Source organism: Macaca fascicularis, chromosome 12, assembly GCF_037993035.2.
Source record: "Macaca fascicularis isolate 582-1 chromosome 12, T2T-MFA8v1.1".
NCBI classification, from domain to species: Eukaryota; Metazoa; Chordata; class Mammalia; order Primates; family Cercopithecidae; genus Macaca; species Macaca fascicularis.
Genome location: NC_088386.1, coordinates 4258228 through 4276552, shown reverse-complemented (window position 1 = coordinate 4276552; position 18325 = coordinate 4258228). Strand labels below are relative to the sequence as shown.

The following is an 18325-nucleotide window of genomic DNA, read 5'->3' as shown; positions in this document are numbered from 1 at the left end:
AGGACAGTTAAGTCTTCTTGTTGAACTGAACCATTTATCATCGTGTAATGACCTTTTTGTCCTTTTTTAATGTGGTTGGTTTAAAGTCTGTTTTATCTGATGTGAGAATAGTGACCCCCTGCCCCACTCTTTTTTTTCATTTGTGTGACAGATTTTTCTCTATCCCTTTACTTTGAGCCTATGGGTCTTGTTACATGTGAGACAGGTATCTTGAAGACAGCAGAAGGCTGGGTCTTGTTTTTTTTTTTTTTTTGAGACAGAGTCTTGCTCTGTCGCCCAGGCTGGAGCGCAGTGGCCGGATCTCGGCTCACTGCAAGCTCCGCCTCCTGGGTTTTTACGCCATTCTCCTGCCTCAGCCTCCCGAGTAGCTGGGACTACAGGCGCCCGCCACCTCGCCCGGCTAGTTTTTTGTGTTTTTTAGTAGAGACGGGGTTTCACTGTGTTAGCCAGGATGGTCTCGATCTCCTGACCTCGTGATCCGCCCGCTCGGCCTCCCAAAGTGCTGGGATTACAGGCTTGAGCCACCGCGCCCGGCACTGGGTCTTGTTTTTAATCCAATCTGCCACTCCATGTCTTTTAGGTAGGGTGTTTAGGTTGTTTACATTCAGATTAATATTGATACATGAGGCTTTATTCCTATCATGGTGTCATTAGCTGGTTGCTCTGTAGTTTTGATTGTGTAGTTGCTTTACAGGGTCTGTGGGCTATGTGCTTACGTGCATTTCTGTGGTAGCAGGTGTCACCATTCTTTCATTTCCATGTTTAAAACTCTCAAGCATCTCTTGTAGGGCCAGTCTGGTGGTAACAAATTCTTTTAGCAATTGCTTATCTGGGAAAGATTTTATTTCTTCTTTGCTTATGAAGCTTAGTTTGGCAGGATATGAAATTCCTGGTTAGGATTTCTTTTCCTTTTTTATTTTTTTCTTAAAGAGACTGGGTCTCATTATGGTTTTTCGGTTTTTGTTTTTTTGTTTTGAGATAGAGTCTTGCTGTTGTTGCCGAGGCTGGAGTGCAATGGCATGATCTCAGCTCACTGAAACCTTTGCCTCTTGGGTTCCAGCAATTCTCCTGCCTCATCCTCCTGAGTAGCTGAGATTATAGGCGCCCGCCACCATGCCCGGCTAATTTTTGCATTTTTAATGGAGACAGGGTTTCACCATGTTGGCCAGGCTGGTCTCAAACTCCTGACCTCAGGTGATCCACCTGCCTCAGCTTCCCAAAGTGCTGGGATTACAGGTGTGAGCCACTGCACCTGGCCTGCTTTTTTTTTTCTTTTAAACAGGGTCTTGTTCTGTTGCCTAAGCTGGAGTGCTGTGGTGGGATATCAGATCACTGCAACCTCTGCCTCCCAGACTAAAGCGATTCTCTTGCCTCAGCCTCCCGAGTGGCTGGGACTACAGGCACACACCACCACACCTGACTAATTGTATTTTTTGTAGGAACAGGGTTTCGTCATGTTGCCCAGACTGGTCTCGAACTCCTGAGTTCAAGCAATCTGCCTACCCTGGCCTCCCAAAGTGCTGGAATTACAGGTGTCACCTGCCGTGCCTGGCCAGGATTTCTTTTCGTTTCTTTAAGAATGCTAAAAACAGTCCCCCAATCTCTTCTGACTTGTAAAGTTTCTGCTGAGAAGTCTGCTGTTAGCATGATGAGTTATATGACCCTTTTCTCTAGCTGTCTTTAAGATTCTTTCTTTTGTATTGACCTTGGAAAGTCTGACAGCTATGTGCTCTGGGGATGATCATCTTGTACAGTAAGAAGATTCATTCTCACCATAGACCTTAGCAACCTTAGCATAAGATTTTTATTCCCTTTCTTAAATAATTTTTACCTTTTCACTTTAAGAAAGCACTTCACAGCTTCTCTTTGGCATATCGGAATTGTTAGCATCATTACACTTGTGCTTTGGGGCCATTAGTAAGATAAGGGTTACCTGAAAACAAGCATTGAAACACAGTGACAGTCCATGACAACTGAGATGGCTACTAAGTGACAAATGGGTGGGGAGAATTTAAGCATGAATATGCTGCACAAAGCAAGAATTCACATCCTGGATGCTACTCAGAATAGGGTGTAATTTAAAGCTTATGAACTGTTTATTTCTGGAATTTTCCATTTAATATTTTTAGACTACAGTTGACCATGGGTAATTGAATGTGGAAAGGAAAATTGTAGATATGGGGGGACTACTGTTTTAAGAAATTAGGACAGAAAATTTTGTGGCCTGGAAGACTTGATCCTTCAGGAAAATCTGAACATTTCTGCTTTGTAGTTCAAATGTCAGTAGGTTAAGCATACTGCCCTTGAATATAATTGTTTCTCAGTCTTAGAAGAGCTCAGACATGCAAAGACAGGAGCCAAGTGTCTTATGTTAAAGAGTGTTTTGAGTAAGAAAACAATTCTATTCTTTTTTTTTTTTTTTTTTTTTTTTTGAGATAGTCTCGCTCTGTTGCCCAGGTTGGAGTGCAGTGATGTGATCTCGGCTCACTGCAAGCCCCACCTCCCGGGTTCATGCCATTCTCCTGCCTCAGCCTCCCGAGTAGCTGGGACCACAGGCGTCCGCCACCACGCCCGGCTAGTTTTTTGTATTTTTAGTAGAGACAGGGTTTCACCATGTTAGCCAGGATGGTCCCGATCTCCTGACCTCGTGATCCGCCTGCCTCAGCCTCCGAGGATTACAGGCGTGAGCCACCGTGCCCGGCCTTCTATTCACATTTAAAGGAGTTTTTAAGGCTGGGCACGGTGGCTCACACCTGTAATCCCGGCACTCTGGGAGGCCAAGGTGGGTGGATCACTAGAGACAAGCCTGGCCAAAATGGTGAAACCCCACCTTTACTAAAAATACAAAAAAATTAGCTGGACATGGTGGTACATGCCTGTAGTCCCAGCTATTCGGGAGGCTGAGGCAGGTGAATCACACTTGAACCCAGTAGATAGAGGTTGCAGTGAGTCAAGACTGTGCCACTGCACTCCAGCCTGGGTGACAGAATGAGACTGTCTCAATCAATCAATCAATCAATAAAGGAGTTTTCAAATTAGAGTAAGGAATAAGTAATGAATTACGTTCACATTTACTAGCAGATCATATTCCTGTCAGTTTATAAAAGCTACTGTCTCAGCCTCCCAAGTAGCTGGAACCACAGGCACACACCACCACACTCAGCTAGTTTTATTTTTTGTAGAGATGGGGTCCCACTACATTGCCCAAGATGGTCTCAAACTCCTGGGCTCAAGCTGTCCTCCTGCCTTGGCCTCCCAAAGTGCTGGGATTATAGGTGTGAGCCACTGTGTCCAGCCAGTCCACTACATTTTATGATTTATAAGCTCAATCCTCACAGCAGTCTTGGCAAGATAGGATTGTCACCCCCACTTTGGATGGGAAAACCAAGGCTCAGAGGAGCAAATAATTTGCCCAAGGTGACACAGCTGGTCTGGTGCCCGAGTCCATGCTATTTCTAGTCCATGCTATCTGCCTCATCTCCATTTTAAATACAAGCTACTAGATGTTTCTTAAACACATTTGAATGCAGTACAATTCCAACATATGCCCACTAATCTTGTCATTTTCAAACATCCCAGCAGTCCAGATGCCTCCTTGAATAAGCAAATTCCTTGAGGATAGGGACTGTGTCCTTGTCTCAGGATGTGCTCTGGTCCCAGTAAGACAGATATGGCCACCTCTTAGCAAGAGCGTCAGTCCCTGCCACGCCCACAATGACGGTCTGGGCCCTTTTACTGCAGGAAGCAAGCACGGGGGTGCCACACCTCCTTAGGAATGTGGATTTGCACCTCCTCACTCACTGTGCTTGCCCTGCCCCTGCTACAAGCTGCCACCAGGGCAGCACTCTGCACAGGTTTTGAATGATGTGTCCATTGTGTGCCTGCCCAAGCTGCTCCTAGCAAACCTTTCCCTGCCTCCTGTTCAAGTTCCAGCAGCAGCTTCCAGCTCCTCCACTTATACTGCTGGCCCAGCTCTGTTTTCTCCCTTCCACATCTAGCCCATAAGCACTGCCTTGCCCTGGCTCCCTCTTACCATCCACCAACACAGCTGCACAGTGTACAGAGCACATCTGTGTGGATTCCATGCCGCTGTCATGGAAAACACCTGCATATTCACCCCCAAGGCATGAAAAATAATGATGGGCATAAGGAGCTAGGTCTTTGCTTTGGGATCCCCTCCCTCCAGAGTCTATTTAGCCCCAGGGCACATGGCAGCTCTCACCCCTATTGTCTTCCTAACTAAAGTGGTTTAGGAGGAGTGACCTCCTGCAACAGAAGATGAAAGGCCACTTTACCTTTTTTAGCTCGAAGCACCCGCCCTAGCCTTTGGGCTTCCTGACGCCTGGAGCCACCATGGGATGAGATCTGAATGAGGACATTTGCTTCTGGCAGATCAAATGAGGTGTCACCTACCTACAGAAACAAATCAGAAGATTTTTATACATGAGGAAAAAAAAATCAACTCAAACCATCCCTGACCTAGGCCTGCGCAAGTCGGTGCTGACACCCACCCCCATCATCAAGGGACACCAGGAACCAGGACAAAGGCTGCTGCGACACACAGGATCCAAAATTTAAATAAGTTCTGTAGATAATTTTGAAACATAATCATTCTTTTATCCTCTTTGTACCAGGGTCTATCTGATACAGGCAGAGAAGTGAAGCAATAAACCTCAGAAAGGCATCTCAGGGTCTCTAGGACCTTGTATGAGTTCTCCTAAGAGTCATCCCAAACAATTAATCCCAGGCATCAGTGACATTCAGAGTGCTGGGTGCCAGGAGCCCAGAGATGAGAGGGCCCTTCAACAGAGACTGACTTTGAGTCATTCTTTTTTTTGGCTACAGAAATATGTCTCCACAAAACCATCCATACTCTTACCTGGTGGCCACTGACACCAGCAGCACACATGGGATGTGACCTGGGAGGAACAACTGCCCCATATGGGATTCTAACTGTAGGTGGATTCCTCAGCTCTGGGGCTGCAAACATCGAGGTTCCCAGCCACAGACATGAAGGTTTGGTGCTTATGTGCCCAGCCACAATCACGTAAAATCTCATTTCTTTCTTTTTTTTTTTTTTTGAGACGGAGTCTCGCTCTTGTTGCCTAGGCTGGAGTGCAATGGCACAATCTCGGCTCCACTGCAACCTCCACCTCCCGGGTTCAAGCGACTGAACCCTCCTGCCTCAGCCTCCTGAGTAGCTGGGATTACAGGTATCTGCCACCACACCCAGCTAAGTTTTGTATTTTTAGTAGAGACGGGGTTTCTCCATGTTGGCCAGGCTGGTCTCGAACTCCTGACCTCAGGTGATCCACCTGCCTCAGCCTCCCAAAGTGCTGGGATTACACCCATGAGCCACCCCGCCCAGTTGTAAAATCTCATTTATTTTGGGCTTCGGGTCTGTCTTAATCTGAGTGACTATTGTAAACTGTGGGGCTACTGCTTCTGATTTCAGAGTAAACCATCCCTGAGCTGGGCCTGCACAAGTCTGTGCTGACATCCACCACCCATCAAGGAACACCAGGAACCAGCGCAGAGGCTGCCGCGACACACAGGACCTCCAACTTGTAAAGAGAACTTCATCTGAATGCCTACTTTTGCCAGAGTGGGAAATGAAAATTTTTTCCTTTTATAAACAAGGAAATACAACTTAAAACTCCTACATCCCAAAAAGAATTGGAAAAAAACTCAAAGAGCCTTTATAGATTACCCATGATGCATGCAAACCCTCGATCTGCTCCTTCCACTAATGCCAGGCAGTATCCCCTATCCCTGGACACGGTGGAAATGAAAACATACATGAGAAGTTCCTTCAGCAGACGTGAATTCGCTGTCCAGGAATCATAGTGTACCCCCCAGGTCCCCAGAGTGCTAGGGGCCTCACCTCCCCCCCATATGCCACACAAACCTTGGATATGAAGATGGTGTTAATTTTGGGGTTGTGCTTGAAATTCTGGAGAATTTGCATCCTTTCCCCCTGAGACGTAGGTCCGTAGATATAGGGTCTAAAGAAGAACAAAGCTGTGTTAGACCAAGAGTCACGCCTCAGTTGTCTTGAAAACACATCAGAGGGAAAAAGGAGCTCAGGCAAGCTATTCTCAAGTAGAAAGCCCTCTGTCATGCAGGAATATCGTTACACCCACAAAAGCGACTGGTCACAGACGCACCCCCGAGCCTTCCCCACTGATTCTAGGTGTAGGCCCACCATTCTCTTCGGGATTCCCTCCTTTCCGTTTTTCGTTTTCCTTTTGGACTATGCTTTTTCCTGCTTCAGCATCTCTCACTCTCAGCACAGATTCTATACAAGGAGAATCTCCAGATTTCATGAATCCCAAAGAGAGTGACGAAGAAAGCACTGCTATTTCCAAAAAAAGGCTAGAAGCAACTGTCTGCCAAGACACAAGCATGCTCCAAGAGATGAGCAGAAAGGAGAAAAGTGCCCTTCAGCCATCTTTGTGCTGATTTCCCATAACACTGAGTTTTAAAAACTTCTCTTTAATTTCCAGCCCCCTGCCAGGCGTGGTGGTTCACGCCTGTAATCCCAGCACTTTGGGAAGCCAAGGCGGGTGGATCACCTGAGGTTGGGAGTTCGTGACCAGCCTGACCAACATGGAGAAACACTGTCTCTACTAAAAATACAAAACTAGCTGGGCATGGTGGTGCACGCCTGTAATCCCAGCTACTCGGGAGGCTGAGGCAGGAGAATCACTTGAACCCGGGAGGTGGAGGTTGTGGTGAGCCGAGATCACGCCATTGCACTTCAGCCTGGGCAACAAGAGTGAAAACTCTGTCTCAAAAAAAAAAAAAGAAAAGAAATTTTCCAGCTCCCTGCCAAAGGGCACAACTCTATCAATGAACTCAATGGTTATCATCCCATAGCATTGGGAATGTCACACTCCTTCCTTCTGTCTTGGAATGTGACGGTGGACAGTTTTTGTAGCTTCCCAAGAATCATAACAACAGTGATGGTGATGATGACAACAACAAAGACAATGAGGACAAAGTACAGGTAGGCAGGACCTACCAATACCAGGCACCAAGCTGAGTACTACATTAAAAAAAAAAAAAAAAAATCCAGCCAGGCGCAGTGGCTCACACCTGTAATTCCAGCACTTCGGGAGGCCGAGGTGGGTGGATCACCTGAGGTCAGGAGTTCGAGGCCAGCCTGGCCAACATGGTGAGACCCCATCTCTACTAAAAATAAAAAAAACTAGCTGGGTGTGGTGGCATGCACCTATAATCCCAGCTACTCGGGAAGCTGAGGCAGGAGAATCACTTGAACCTGGGAGGTGGAGGTTGCAGTGAGCCGAGATCGCACCACTGTACTCCAGCCTGGGCAACACAGTGAGACTACATCTCAAAAAAAAGAAAAGAGAAAAGAAAAAATCCAGCCAGTCCTGCCGAGACTCCTAGGCACTGTAAAAGACAGGCTTCATGTTCCCCAGTTTACATGTGGGAAACCAAGGGTGAGGAGCCTGAGCAGGTGGAACCTAGGAGTGGCTGCTCCACTGCCCAGGTCCATTAGCACCCAGAGCAGTGCCTGTTAACGGGTGTGCCTCAGAGAGCAAACCCCTCGCCTGTGGGGAAGCTGGACAGGGTCTGGGGCAGCTGCATACCCAGGCTGATGGCCTCTGGTTAGCCCAGTCACAAGCTGCCCTGCCTGGAGTGTCCCGGCCACCACAGATTTTTATCATTTTCTGTGCATGTCATGAGGTGAAAAAGGTTAGAAGTCCCACTCATCAGAACAGCCTGACTCTTGATACCCAGGGTTTTAGGTGGTTTTCTCCTCCCCCATCACCAGGAAAAACTACTTGCACAGTGGGGAGCCTTCGGTTTCTGAAGGTTCCCCCATACAGATGAAATAGAAGGATAAGCATCCTCCAAGTGGAGAACTTCACATTTACTGAACACTTACAAGCTGCCAAGGACAAGAATCCACTCCCCACCATCAAGGGACACCAGGACCCAGGACACACTGGGTGGCAGTAGCTCCATGTGACCGAAGTACAAAAGGAGTTCAGAGGTAAACAACTTCCCCACATCCAGTCTGTCTGATCCCCAAAACGATGCTCTGCCCATGGCCCCACACTGCCACATAACCCCTAAGTCTCTCTTGCAAAGTGCTTTGGTGATAGCAATGCCTTTCTTATGAAGGCTGGGAGGAGCCAAAAGCTTGAAGAATCCCCACCACAAACGACCTAAGAATGGAGCAATGCCCAGGAGTCACAGGATCACTTTTTTTTTTTTTTTTTAAAGGATGGGGTCTCACTATATTGCCCAGGTTGGTCTTGAACTCCTGGGCTCAAGTGATTCTTTCCACCTTGGCCCCCAAAGTGCTGGGATTATAGGCGTGGGGCACTGCGCCCAGCCCACAGGATCATTTTATTTTATTTTATTTTATTTTTGAGACGGAGTCTCGCTCTGTCACCCAGGCTGGAGTGCAATGGCATGATATCGGCTCACTGCAAGCTCCGCCTCCCGGGTTCATGCCATTCTCCTGCCTCAGCCTCCCGAGTAGCTGGGACTACAGGCGCCGCCACCTCGCCTGGCTAATTTTTTGTATTTTTAGTAGACGGGGGTTTCACCATGTTGGCCAGGATGGTCTCGATCTCCTGACCTCGTGATCTGCCCGCCTCGGCCTCCTAAAGTGCTGGGATTACAGGTGTGAGCCACTGCACACAGGATTATTTTAGAAGCGAGAAAACCAAGAAGAAAAAAAACTACTTCATACATTTAAAGGCCAGAGGCACAAACAAGGTAAGAAGTACACATGGTAATGATCATTCCAGTACACAGGGGACAGCCACAGTCTGCTGCCCTTCGCTGTGCCAGACTGGTTCGGAGTCGACAGTGCCAGGCAAATTCACGTCCCTGCCCAAGCAGATGCTCGGGAGGCTACGGCTAAGGCACCAGCCGCAGGAGTGCTGCAAATGTCGGTGGGGGAGGCCCCTGGAGTGAGGCTCCAGAAGACTCTGGAGGAGCATTGCTGTGGGAGGAAGGATGGGGAGGGAAGATAGTTCTTAAATACGGCACAGTAAATATAGGAACTGTCTCATTGCCCTGCTTAAATTGGCACTAATGTGACAGTACACAAACCCACAAAGAAAACAGGAGAAGAAATAACAGCAGATGAGAGAAGTGGGTAACATTTCAGAAGCTGAAAAGCAGACAGATGCAGGCACAGTACCTGAGCTAACAGACTAGAGAAAGCAGAAGCTGGAGCCGGCAGGAGGGAAGACCGATACAAAACCCGCCACCTCTGTGTCCTCTGCGGCATGCAGGAGGGCTGAGGAACTAGTCACCAGTTGCCTGAGAAGGTGGGGAGGTACACAGGAGGACTGGCAGCATGTGAGTGTGAGGAGCAGTTGGGTCTGGCCAGCAGCAGGGAGGCCACCTCCACTGGTGCGACACTAGAGACTTACCCTCCAGGGATGCCTGGCAGAGCTGAGGGCAAAGGCGAGACTGAATTTAAAGATTCCGCAAGCCCTCCTCTTCCCCTAACACACGGTGGTGCCCGGGAGACTGGAAAATTCCTCACTGAAGAAACCGTCTAGCCCAGGAGAAAAGTCCTAGAGATACTGGCATTGGGCAATCTCCTGAAGAAATAGCCAGGCCCTGCCCAGCCACTCTGGTGAAGTCCACAAGCTGGCAAACCCACTAAGCCATACAGAAAGGCCTGCCAGCTTTTCAGTGACTGACTTTAAACAAGAAAATACAGTCAAGGATTACCAAAACTCAGAACGACTCAAAAGACAGGTAAAAACAAGACAAAAAAATGAAGAAAAGAGACATGGCAGGAAACAGAAGGAAGCTTCAAAAGCTTTCACAGCCTCTGAGAAGACACTATTCACAAACAAAACAAGAACAGTTATCAGGAAAGAACTCTCGGAAATTTAACAAGTCTCAATAGAAGGGTTAGAAGACAAAGGGATAAAGAAGTGGAAAAAAGACACACAGACTGCAGAAGCTCTTCAGAGGATCTAACAGCTGACGAGTCAAGACTCCAAGAAGGGAATACACAGAGAAGGTGATCAACAACAAAAAATAGAAATTCTCAGAACCGAAGGACATGAGTTTCCAGACGGAAAGGATACACTGAGTGCCACAATGAAAGAAAAACATTAAGAATATCACTTTGAAATTTCCAAAAAGGGAGAAGATCCTACCAGTTTTCAAGGGAAGGAAAACACAGCCACCACAGCGACAACACACTGAGGGGCAGCAAAGGGCATCAGACTGCTGAGCGGCTGCACTGGAAGCTCCGAAGTTAGTTCTAGGACCCGGCCAAACTACTGATCGAGTGTAAAGTCAAATAAAGACATCTGCAAACAAGTGAAGTCTCCAAAGCTTCCCCTCCTACAGCCCTTCTCTCAGGAACCTACTGGAACATGTGCTCCATCAAAATGAGTCACCAAGAGGGTGGAGACTTGAGGGTGGGAAACGCAACAAAGAGGCCCAGGAAATTCATGGGGTGGTGCAAGGGAAACCCCATGAGAACAGCTGGTGGCATCGCTAGTCCCAGACAGCAAGCAGGTCAGAACAGAGTAGGGGGATGGAGTGCTGGTGGGCATCCCACTGGGGAAACAGAAAAACAGAACTGAGAAATTACCTGACCCTACTGAGTTTATGGTTATGTGAAGAGTTTGGAGAGGAATAATTAAATGTACAGAAAACCAAGCAAAAACAATGACAAGGCAATTATTAACTCCAAGGCAAACAAATATTCACAAAAAAGAAAATGTAGGGCCAGGCATGGTGGCTCATGCCTGTAATCCCAGCACTTTGGAAGGCTGAGGCATGCAGATCACGAGGTCAAGAGATCGAGACCATCCTGGCCAATATGGTGAAACCCCGTCTCTACTAAAAATACAAAAATTATCCAGGCCGTGGTGGCGGGTGCCTGTAGTCCCAGCTACTCGGGAAGCTGAGGCAGGAGAATCACTTGAACCCAGGAGGTGGAGGTTGCAGTGAGCCGAGATAGCACCACTGCACTTCAGCCTGGAGAAAGAGCAAGACTCCGTCTCAAAAAAAAAAAAAAAAAAAGTAATAGTACTCTACACCTCCGCCTGAACAATGACACTATATGGCTCTCTCTAAACATACTTACACAGTCAAAACAATGTAACAGTGAATATTAACGTAACTCCCAACTTGTGCTATTCCCATACTGGGAGAATGGTAGGAGAGAAAACAGGAGTGGGGAGAGTAGTGTACGTGAGAAAGCTAAACCCTCAACTCCTACAGTAGGAAGTTAATGGGCAATTTCTATAACTGATCATCAAGAAATTACTACATAAGCTACTGCTTAGAAAGATGAAGGTAGGCCAGGTGTGGTGGCTCATGACTGTAATCCCAGCATTTTGGGAGGCCAAGGCAGGAGGACTGCTTGAGCTCAGGAGTTTCAGACCAGCCTGGGCAACATAGCAAAACCCCATCTCTACAAAATATATAAAAATTAGTTGGGTGTGGTGGTACATGCCTGTAGACCCAGCTACTCTGGAGGCTGAGGTAGAAGGACTGATTGAGCCCAGGAGGTCAAGGCTGCCGTGAGCTGTGATTATGCCACTGCACTACAGCCTGGGTGACACAGTGAGACCCTAACTCCAAGAAAAAAAACAAAAAGAAAGAAAGAGAGAAAGAGAGAAAGAAAGAAAGAGCGAAAGAAAAAGAAAGAAAGAAAGATGAAGGTAAACAACAAAAAAGAGTGGAAAGTGGCTGTCTTCAAGGAATAGAATTGTGGGTGGGAAAATAGAAGCAGGGAATTGCTGTTTTTCATAATAATCTAAATGTTGACTTGGATTAAAAAGTCTTTCTAAATTAAATAAAGGTATAATTTTAGAAACCTGAGAAGCTTAATCTTTCTATGCCTTTGTTTTCCCTTCTATAAAATGGGAACAACATCTTCTATGGCTGAAGTGAGGATTAAGTAAAACATATGTATGGTACACGTAGCAGACAGCTTGACCAGTCTCCACAGAGGGCCTGGCCTTCTGCAACACTTACCGCACCTGAAGTCCTGTATCACTGTGGGAGCAAGTGCAGGCCTCTTCCTCCTTACCTGGCAGAGCTTTACAAGAGCTGGGTTTTAAGCAGATATTTGGCTGGAGCTATGGGTTGATGAGGATACTGCATGGGCGTTTCTAAGAAGCTCCTTCCAGATGCCAGTCTGTACGTGGGATGCCAGCCCAGCCCGTCTTGCCCTCCCAGCCCCTAGGCCATCCAGTCTGGCCTCCTCTCCACCCACAGAGCTCCCACAGTCCAAAGCTCCAAATGCCAACTCCCACCCACATTTGGAGCCCAGATCTTCCAGGGGGCCCCACCCAGCTCAGTCCAAGTCTCTGCTCCCTGTTCTTTGGGCTCCAGTGACCAGCCCCCTTTTCTCTATGCTCTAACCTCTGACTCCAACCACCTACTTCTAAGTCTTCCTTGGTTTACTGAGACCAGGGCCACAGAACAAGATCTTTGGATCCCAAGAGGTTCCTGAGAGGAAAAACAAAAAAACAAAAACAAAAAAACAAAACAACAGCCACCTTCTGCACTCTCAATGGGGAAGAGAAACTGGCCTGGAGGAAGCTCCAAGTTTTCAGTTCTTACTTGTTCAGTCGAATGGCATATTCCTTCAGGGCAAACACATTGTCAGCAAAGACGATAATCTTGTCATTCCTCCTTTCATGAAACTTGATCAGAAACTGGCAAGCTCTAAATTTGTTGGGGTTCATGGTGTACAGCAAGATTCGTTTCTTGGTTTTGATTGCTACATATTCCCGGTAAAATTCAGGAGACATAGGGCACCAAACCTGTGATGCAGTAAGAACCAGGGGTCATTTTACAAGTTTAAACATCACATAATTAAAAACTTTTGAAGACCTTTCTCTAGCAGAATTAGCTTTAAAACAAAACCACACCGGGCGCGGTGGCTCAAGCCTCTAATCCCAGCACTTTGGGAGGCCGAGACGGGCGCATCACGAGGTCAGGAGATCGAGACCATCCTGGCTAACACGGTGAAACCCTGTCTCTACTAAAAAATACAAAAAAACTAGCCGGGCGAGGTGGCGGGCGCCTGTAGTCTCAGCTACTCGGGAGGCTGAGGCATGAGAATGGCGTAAACCCGGGAGGCGGAGCTTGCAGTGAGCTGAGGTCCGGCCACGACACTCCAGCCTGGGCGACAGAGTGAGACTCCGTCTCAAAAAAAAAAAAAAAACACAAAACCAGTCAAGTGCAGTGGCTCATGCCTATAATGCCAGCACTTTGGGAGGCTGAGGCAGGCAGATCACTTGAGACCAGGAGTTCGAGACCAGCCTGGCCAACATGGAGAAACCCAGTCTCTAGTAAAAATACAAAAATTAGTTGGGTGTGGTGGTGCACATCTGTAATTCCAGCTATGCAGGAGGCTAAGGCAGGAGAACCACTTGCTCAGGAGGCGGAGGCTGCAGTGAGCCAAGATCACACCACTGCACTCCAGCCTGGGTGACAGAGACCCTGTTTAAAAAAAAAAAACAACAAACAAACAAACAAAAAAACCAAAACCAATGGTATGTGAATTAGAAATCAATACAACTGAAAATAAACACATGCACAAAACTAAACCCAACCTAATACCTCCTGTTGAACTGGATGCTTTCACATGTCAACCACTTAGAAGATGTGTAAATGCAATCATATCCCAGGAGTTATTTTCACACCAGCTGCCAGTGAGGGAAACCAGCGTCTTAGCCGGTAGCACCAGCAATTCCTCCACACACACAAGTCAGCACTGCTGCTGAGTACTGCCACCTATTTACACACCTCCTAGCAGGGCCAGGAGCATGTCAGTTAGGCCCTTGGGCCCATCAGAGCAAAACCCTTTGCTGCCAGGCTCCCAGGCAGCACTGTGGTATTGGGGGCCTTCATTATTCCCTGTGCCCTGAACGCTAATCCTCACCCACAGAAATCCATGACTGGTAAACCCCGTGGTTAGCAAAAAGAATCATCACAAATTCAGGGGTATGTGAGATATGTGACAAGGCAGAATACATGCAGCAAGTGGGTCTAGTACCACCCACTCACAGGGTGACTGAGGATCCTGCCTGAGGTGGTAGCAGGTAAGCCTAAGTCCTGACCTGTGTCTGCCCATGAGGAATCGATCTGATCACTCCCCGGCCCACGGGAGGAGGCCCTATCCCAGACACCCCCAGCCCAGGCCCAGCTACCTCAGCACACTGGACTTTGGCGATGTAACCATTATTCTGCAGCTCCATCCAGTTGGCTTCGTAGAGCTTAGGCCCAATCAGAAAATTTAAGTCCACAATCTTGTCATCTTCCCGGACGAGGGTTGCAGTCAAACCCAGCTTACAGTGGGCCTGCACGATGGTGAGCACCCTTCGAAACATCTTGGCTGAGGAAACAATGGGAGCGTTCACACGGTCACTTTTCTTTCTTATTTTTTATTTTTTAATATTTTTTGTAGAGATGGGGTTTCATTATGTTGCCCACACTGGTCTTGAACTCCTGGCCTCAAGCAATCCTCCTGGTCTCAAGCAATCCCCCTGCCTTGGCCTCCCAAAGTGCTGGGATTGCAGGCGTGAGCCACTGCACCCAGCCCACACTGTCACTTTTTCAAATGCTCATAGCTGTGCAACTTAACACTGGCTTATGACACCACCTGAGCTAACCCTCGGGTTTCAGGACCACAGAAGCTGGTTCTAGACAAGAATGACTAGGCAAACGCTTCACCATCACTTTTAGATCTGTACAAAAGAAAATGAAAAGGAGAATAAGGGGGTGAAATGAGCTTAAGGAATCTCCAAATTAATGGGCCCAGCATTCCCCTCACAACAGTTATCAGTAGAAGTGCAAATGGCAATTTGAAATACAACCTGCAATACTTACTATTAATACCATTAAGCTCTAAATTATGCAAGGAATTTTTCCCTAAAACTTGTACCCAGGTTACTGAAAAGGCAGTTGGTGATCTAGCGGGAGGAAGAAATGAAAGAAGCCAGCTCTGCTCAGCTTCCCACCGTTTTCCCAGAAACCGGGAAGAAAGGCAAGCCCACGGGAGGGATGAAACTCCAGGCACCGTTCGCCCAAGCACTCCTGCCTGCCTTAGGAAACTCCCCTCTCCAAACTTCACCAGTTCAATCACTTTGGTCAACCAGCAACTTCCTTTTCCTTCCTTTCTTTTGAACATTATAATTCTCTCTGGTTTATCAAATAAAACAAACACGTAAATGGGTATGAGATATTCTTTTTTAAAAAACCTAATTTATGGATTTCCACGGGCTCGCCTTTTAAAAATTCTAATGCTCTGAAGGAAGGTTAAAATGTTGGAATCATGCTTATCTTACAATATAATTGAAAGTAGGGCTAATATTTCATTAAAAAATGGACACAAAAATCTAAGAAAAAAGAGGCCTGAATGCACCAAAACACAAAGACGTTCACAGTGAAATAACAGAGGGTTGCCTAACTCTAAGTAAACGTTTAGTTTTTACATCTACATGGTTTGTACACAACACCACATGCAAACACAAACACACAAACACTACACAGAAAACAAAATCAGCTCATGCTTATCTCTAAGGAAAGACTGTGCTGGCTCCAAAATACAGTAGCCAAGAACCGCAGACCAAGCTCCCCATGTTACAGGGAAATGGTAGTCAAGGCAATGGCAACACCAACCCAGTGTGGGCCCCAGAGAGATGACACTAGGAGACATATTGACCCAAGGCAAGGACAAGGCAGGCAGGACTCTGCCTGGACACCCATGACCCCATCACACCCCTCTATTACACTCTCCTACAGCCCTGACAGCTGTCACAGGTGAATACCTCGCAGCGTAATACTCAATACATTTTTACAGACACGCAGCTGTGGAACCACCTAGATCAGGATATGGAGCATCAGGCACCCAGAGGTCTCTCCTCTGACCCCTCCTGTCAATAACTAGCACTCTCCCTCGAGGGAACCACTCCTCTGACTTCTGAGAGGGCTCTGCCTTCTTTCTGAACTTTGCACGAATGAAATCATAGTATGCACTTTTGTGTGTGGCTTGTGTCACTCAACATTATGTCATGGTTGTCATTTGGCATTTATTTGTGTGGTTACTTGGCTGTCCCTTCCACTTTGTCTCCAGTGCCAAGTACAGTGCCTGAACTTAGTAGGTTCTCAATAAATACCTGTAGAAATAATGAAAGAGGCACAGTACCTAGCACACAGGAAGCACTTAATATACACAAGTACCATAATATGAATCTCACATTAATAAAAAGACATAAAAGAGCTCCTTTTGAAAAATCTGTAAAACAGCACAGCAATCTTTATCCTTTGAGATAAATCTCAAAAGACTGATCACTCCACCTAACCCAACACAGCAGACACTGGACAGTCAGGAGACTTATTCTGATTTCCCAGCATCCCCTTATTTAACATTTGCTCTCTGGGACAATGAGCATGGCCGGGCCACTGGGCTTATGGGGCCTATACTCAAAAATCCCTTAGAGCTCGTTGGTTTCACTCCACAACTCGACCAAAGTCTAATTGATCCAGTGAACTAGATGAGAGAGAGACAAACTCACAGACATACATGAGTGTGAGGTGCACCTTTTTGTACTTGTTCATCAGATAACCCATCCCAAACCTGTGCTGGTGCCCCCTGGAACCTGGGACCCGGGGCTTGGGTTAAAGAAAAACATGAACGTGTACAAACATACAGTCAGACAGAATGCCTCAAGCCCTGAACACAGCTTCCAACCAAACTGCTACAGAACAATTCCAAACTCCTTTGTGGGTAGTGATTCTCTGTATCATCCATTTTCAATCCTAACAGACCCAATACCTACCCTTCCACCTTTCTTCTTCTGAGTGTTTAAATTCTCACAGTAAAACTGACTTGGGGTGGGGCAGGGGGGCAGTTCTATGCATTCTAACACATTTACGTTTTTATAACCAGCACCACAATCAGGGTACAGATAAAGATAGCACTCCCCAAAATTCCCCTGTGCTCTCCTTTACAGTCATCCATCTCTGACCCCCCACCTCTGGCAACCACTGATCTGCTGGCCACCACTATACTGTGATCGTTGTATACATGAAATCACACACTATGGAAGCTTTTGAGGCTGACTTCTTTCACTCAGCACCATGCTTTTGAGATTCATCCAGGTTGCAACACGCAGCAAGTTTGTTCTTTTTCACTACTGAGTAGTGTTCCCATGTATGGATGTACCACAGCTTGTTTATCCAGACACACACTGACGAGCACTTGGGTTTGGATATTATGAGCGGAGCTGCCATAAACATTGGTGTACGGATTTTGTGTAAACCTATTTTCATGTATCTAGGATACCCAGGAATGGGACCGATGGGTCATGTGGTAGTTTTATAATACACGGACAAGCTGTTTTCCACAGTGACCACAGACTTCGCAATCCATCCCGCCAGGAATGTGTGACAGTTCAGTTGCTGTGACCTCATCAGCACTGGCACATCAGTATTTTTTATTTTGGCCACTCTAACTGGCATATGGGAGCATCTGTGGTGGGTTTAATCTGCAGTTCCCTGATGACTAATGAGGTTGAAGCTTTTTTCAAATGCTTCTTTGCCATATGTATATCCTTTTTTGGTGAAATGTCTATCAATTTCTTTGGCCCATTTCTTAACCTTTTTGCCACTGACCGAATGCCTAACAGGAAACTCAAATTCGCACATCTAAAGCCCAACTCCCGATAGTCACCTTCCAGACCAGCTCCTTTGATAGCGTTCCCCATCTCAATTAATGCCCACTCTATCCTCCCTTCGTTCAAGTCAAAAATCTTAGTGTCATTCTTGATTTCTCCCTCTGATCCCACATTTGACCTGTCAGTTAAAGCTTCACAACATATCCAGAGTCGGATCACACCTTCGTCCTTACTGGTTCACACTTTTTGTTGGGATTCCACAAACTCAACTCACCGCTTCTGTCTTGCTTCCTTCAGCAGCCAGGGCGATATTTTTACAGTGTAAAGTCAGCTCATGTCATGCTCTGCTCAAATCCCTCGGACGGCTTCACACTAAGAGTACAAGCCAAAGTTCTTGCCGGGACCTACAAGGTCCTGCAAGAGCTGCCCCAATACCGCTATCCTTCCTCAGCCTTGACTACCGTTCCTATGCTCTCCTCTGGCCGCATGGCCATCGTGTGCTGTCTCACGATGCCGAGTGCTTCCCCACAGCAGGACCCACGCCCCGGGCTTCCATCAGAAAGACCGCCGACCCCTCCCTGGCCAGCTGTGAACATCTCCAGGTATCTCCAGAAACCCATCAGGACTGCAGAGCTCTCATTGCACAGAAAGAGCCAGATGCTGGGGCC

The 18325-nt window shown here is 47.1% G+C and overlaps 1 protein-coding gene across 5 annotated transcripts in view; it reads right to left on the bottom strand.

Moving 5' to 3' along the window:
* Positions 1–18325, bottom strand: part of ERCC3 (ERCC excision repair 3, TFIIH core complex helicase subunit) — a 36920-nt gene that overhangs the window by 9264 nt on the left and 9331 nt on the right. For 3 of the 5 annotated variants that reach the window (XM_045366891.3, XM_015431915.3, XM_045366890.2), the window contains exons 9-12: positions 14190–14374; positions 12595–12797; positions 5909–6005; positions 4296–4413 (exon numbers count right to left, since the gene is read on the bottom strand). In XM_045366891.3, the coding sequence (XP_045222826.1) occupies positions 4296–4413; positions 5909–6005; positions 12595–12797; positions 14190–14374 (603 nt within the window). Of the gene's footprint in view, positions 1–1798; positions 1934–4295; positions 4414–5908; positions 6006–12594; positions 12798–14189; positions 14375–18325 lie in introns of those variants that run through there. The other 2 variants (XM_074008787.1, XM_045366892.3) reach the window with 1 other exon arrangement.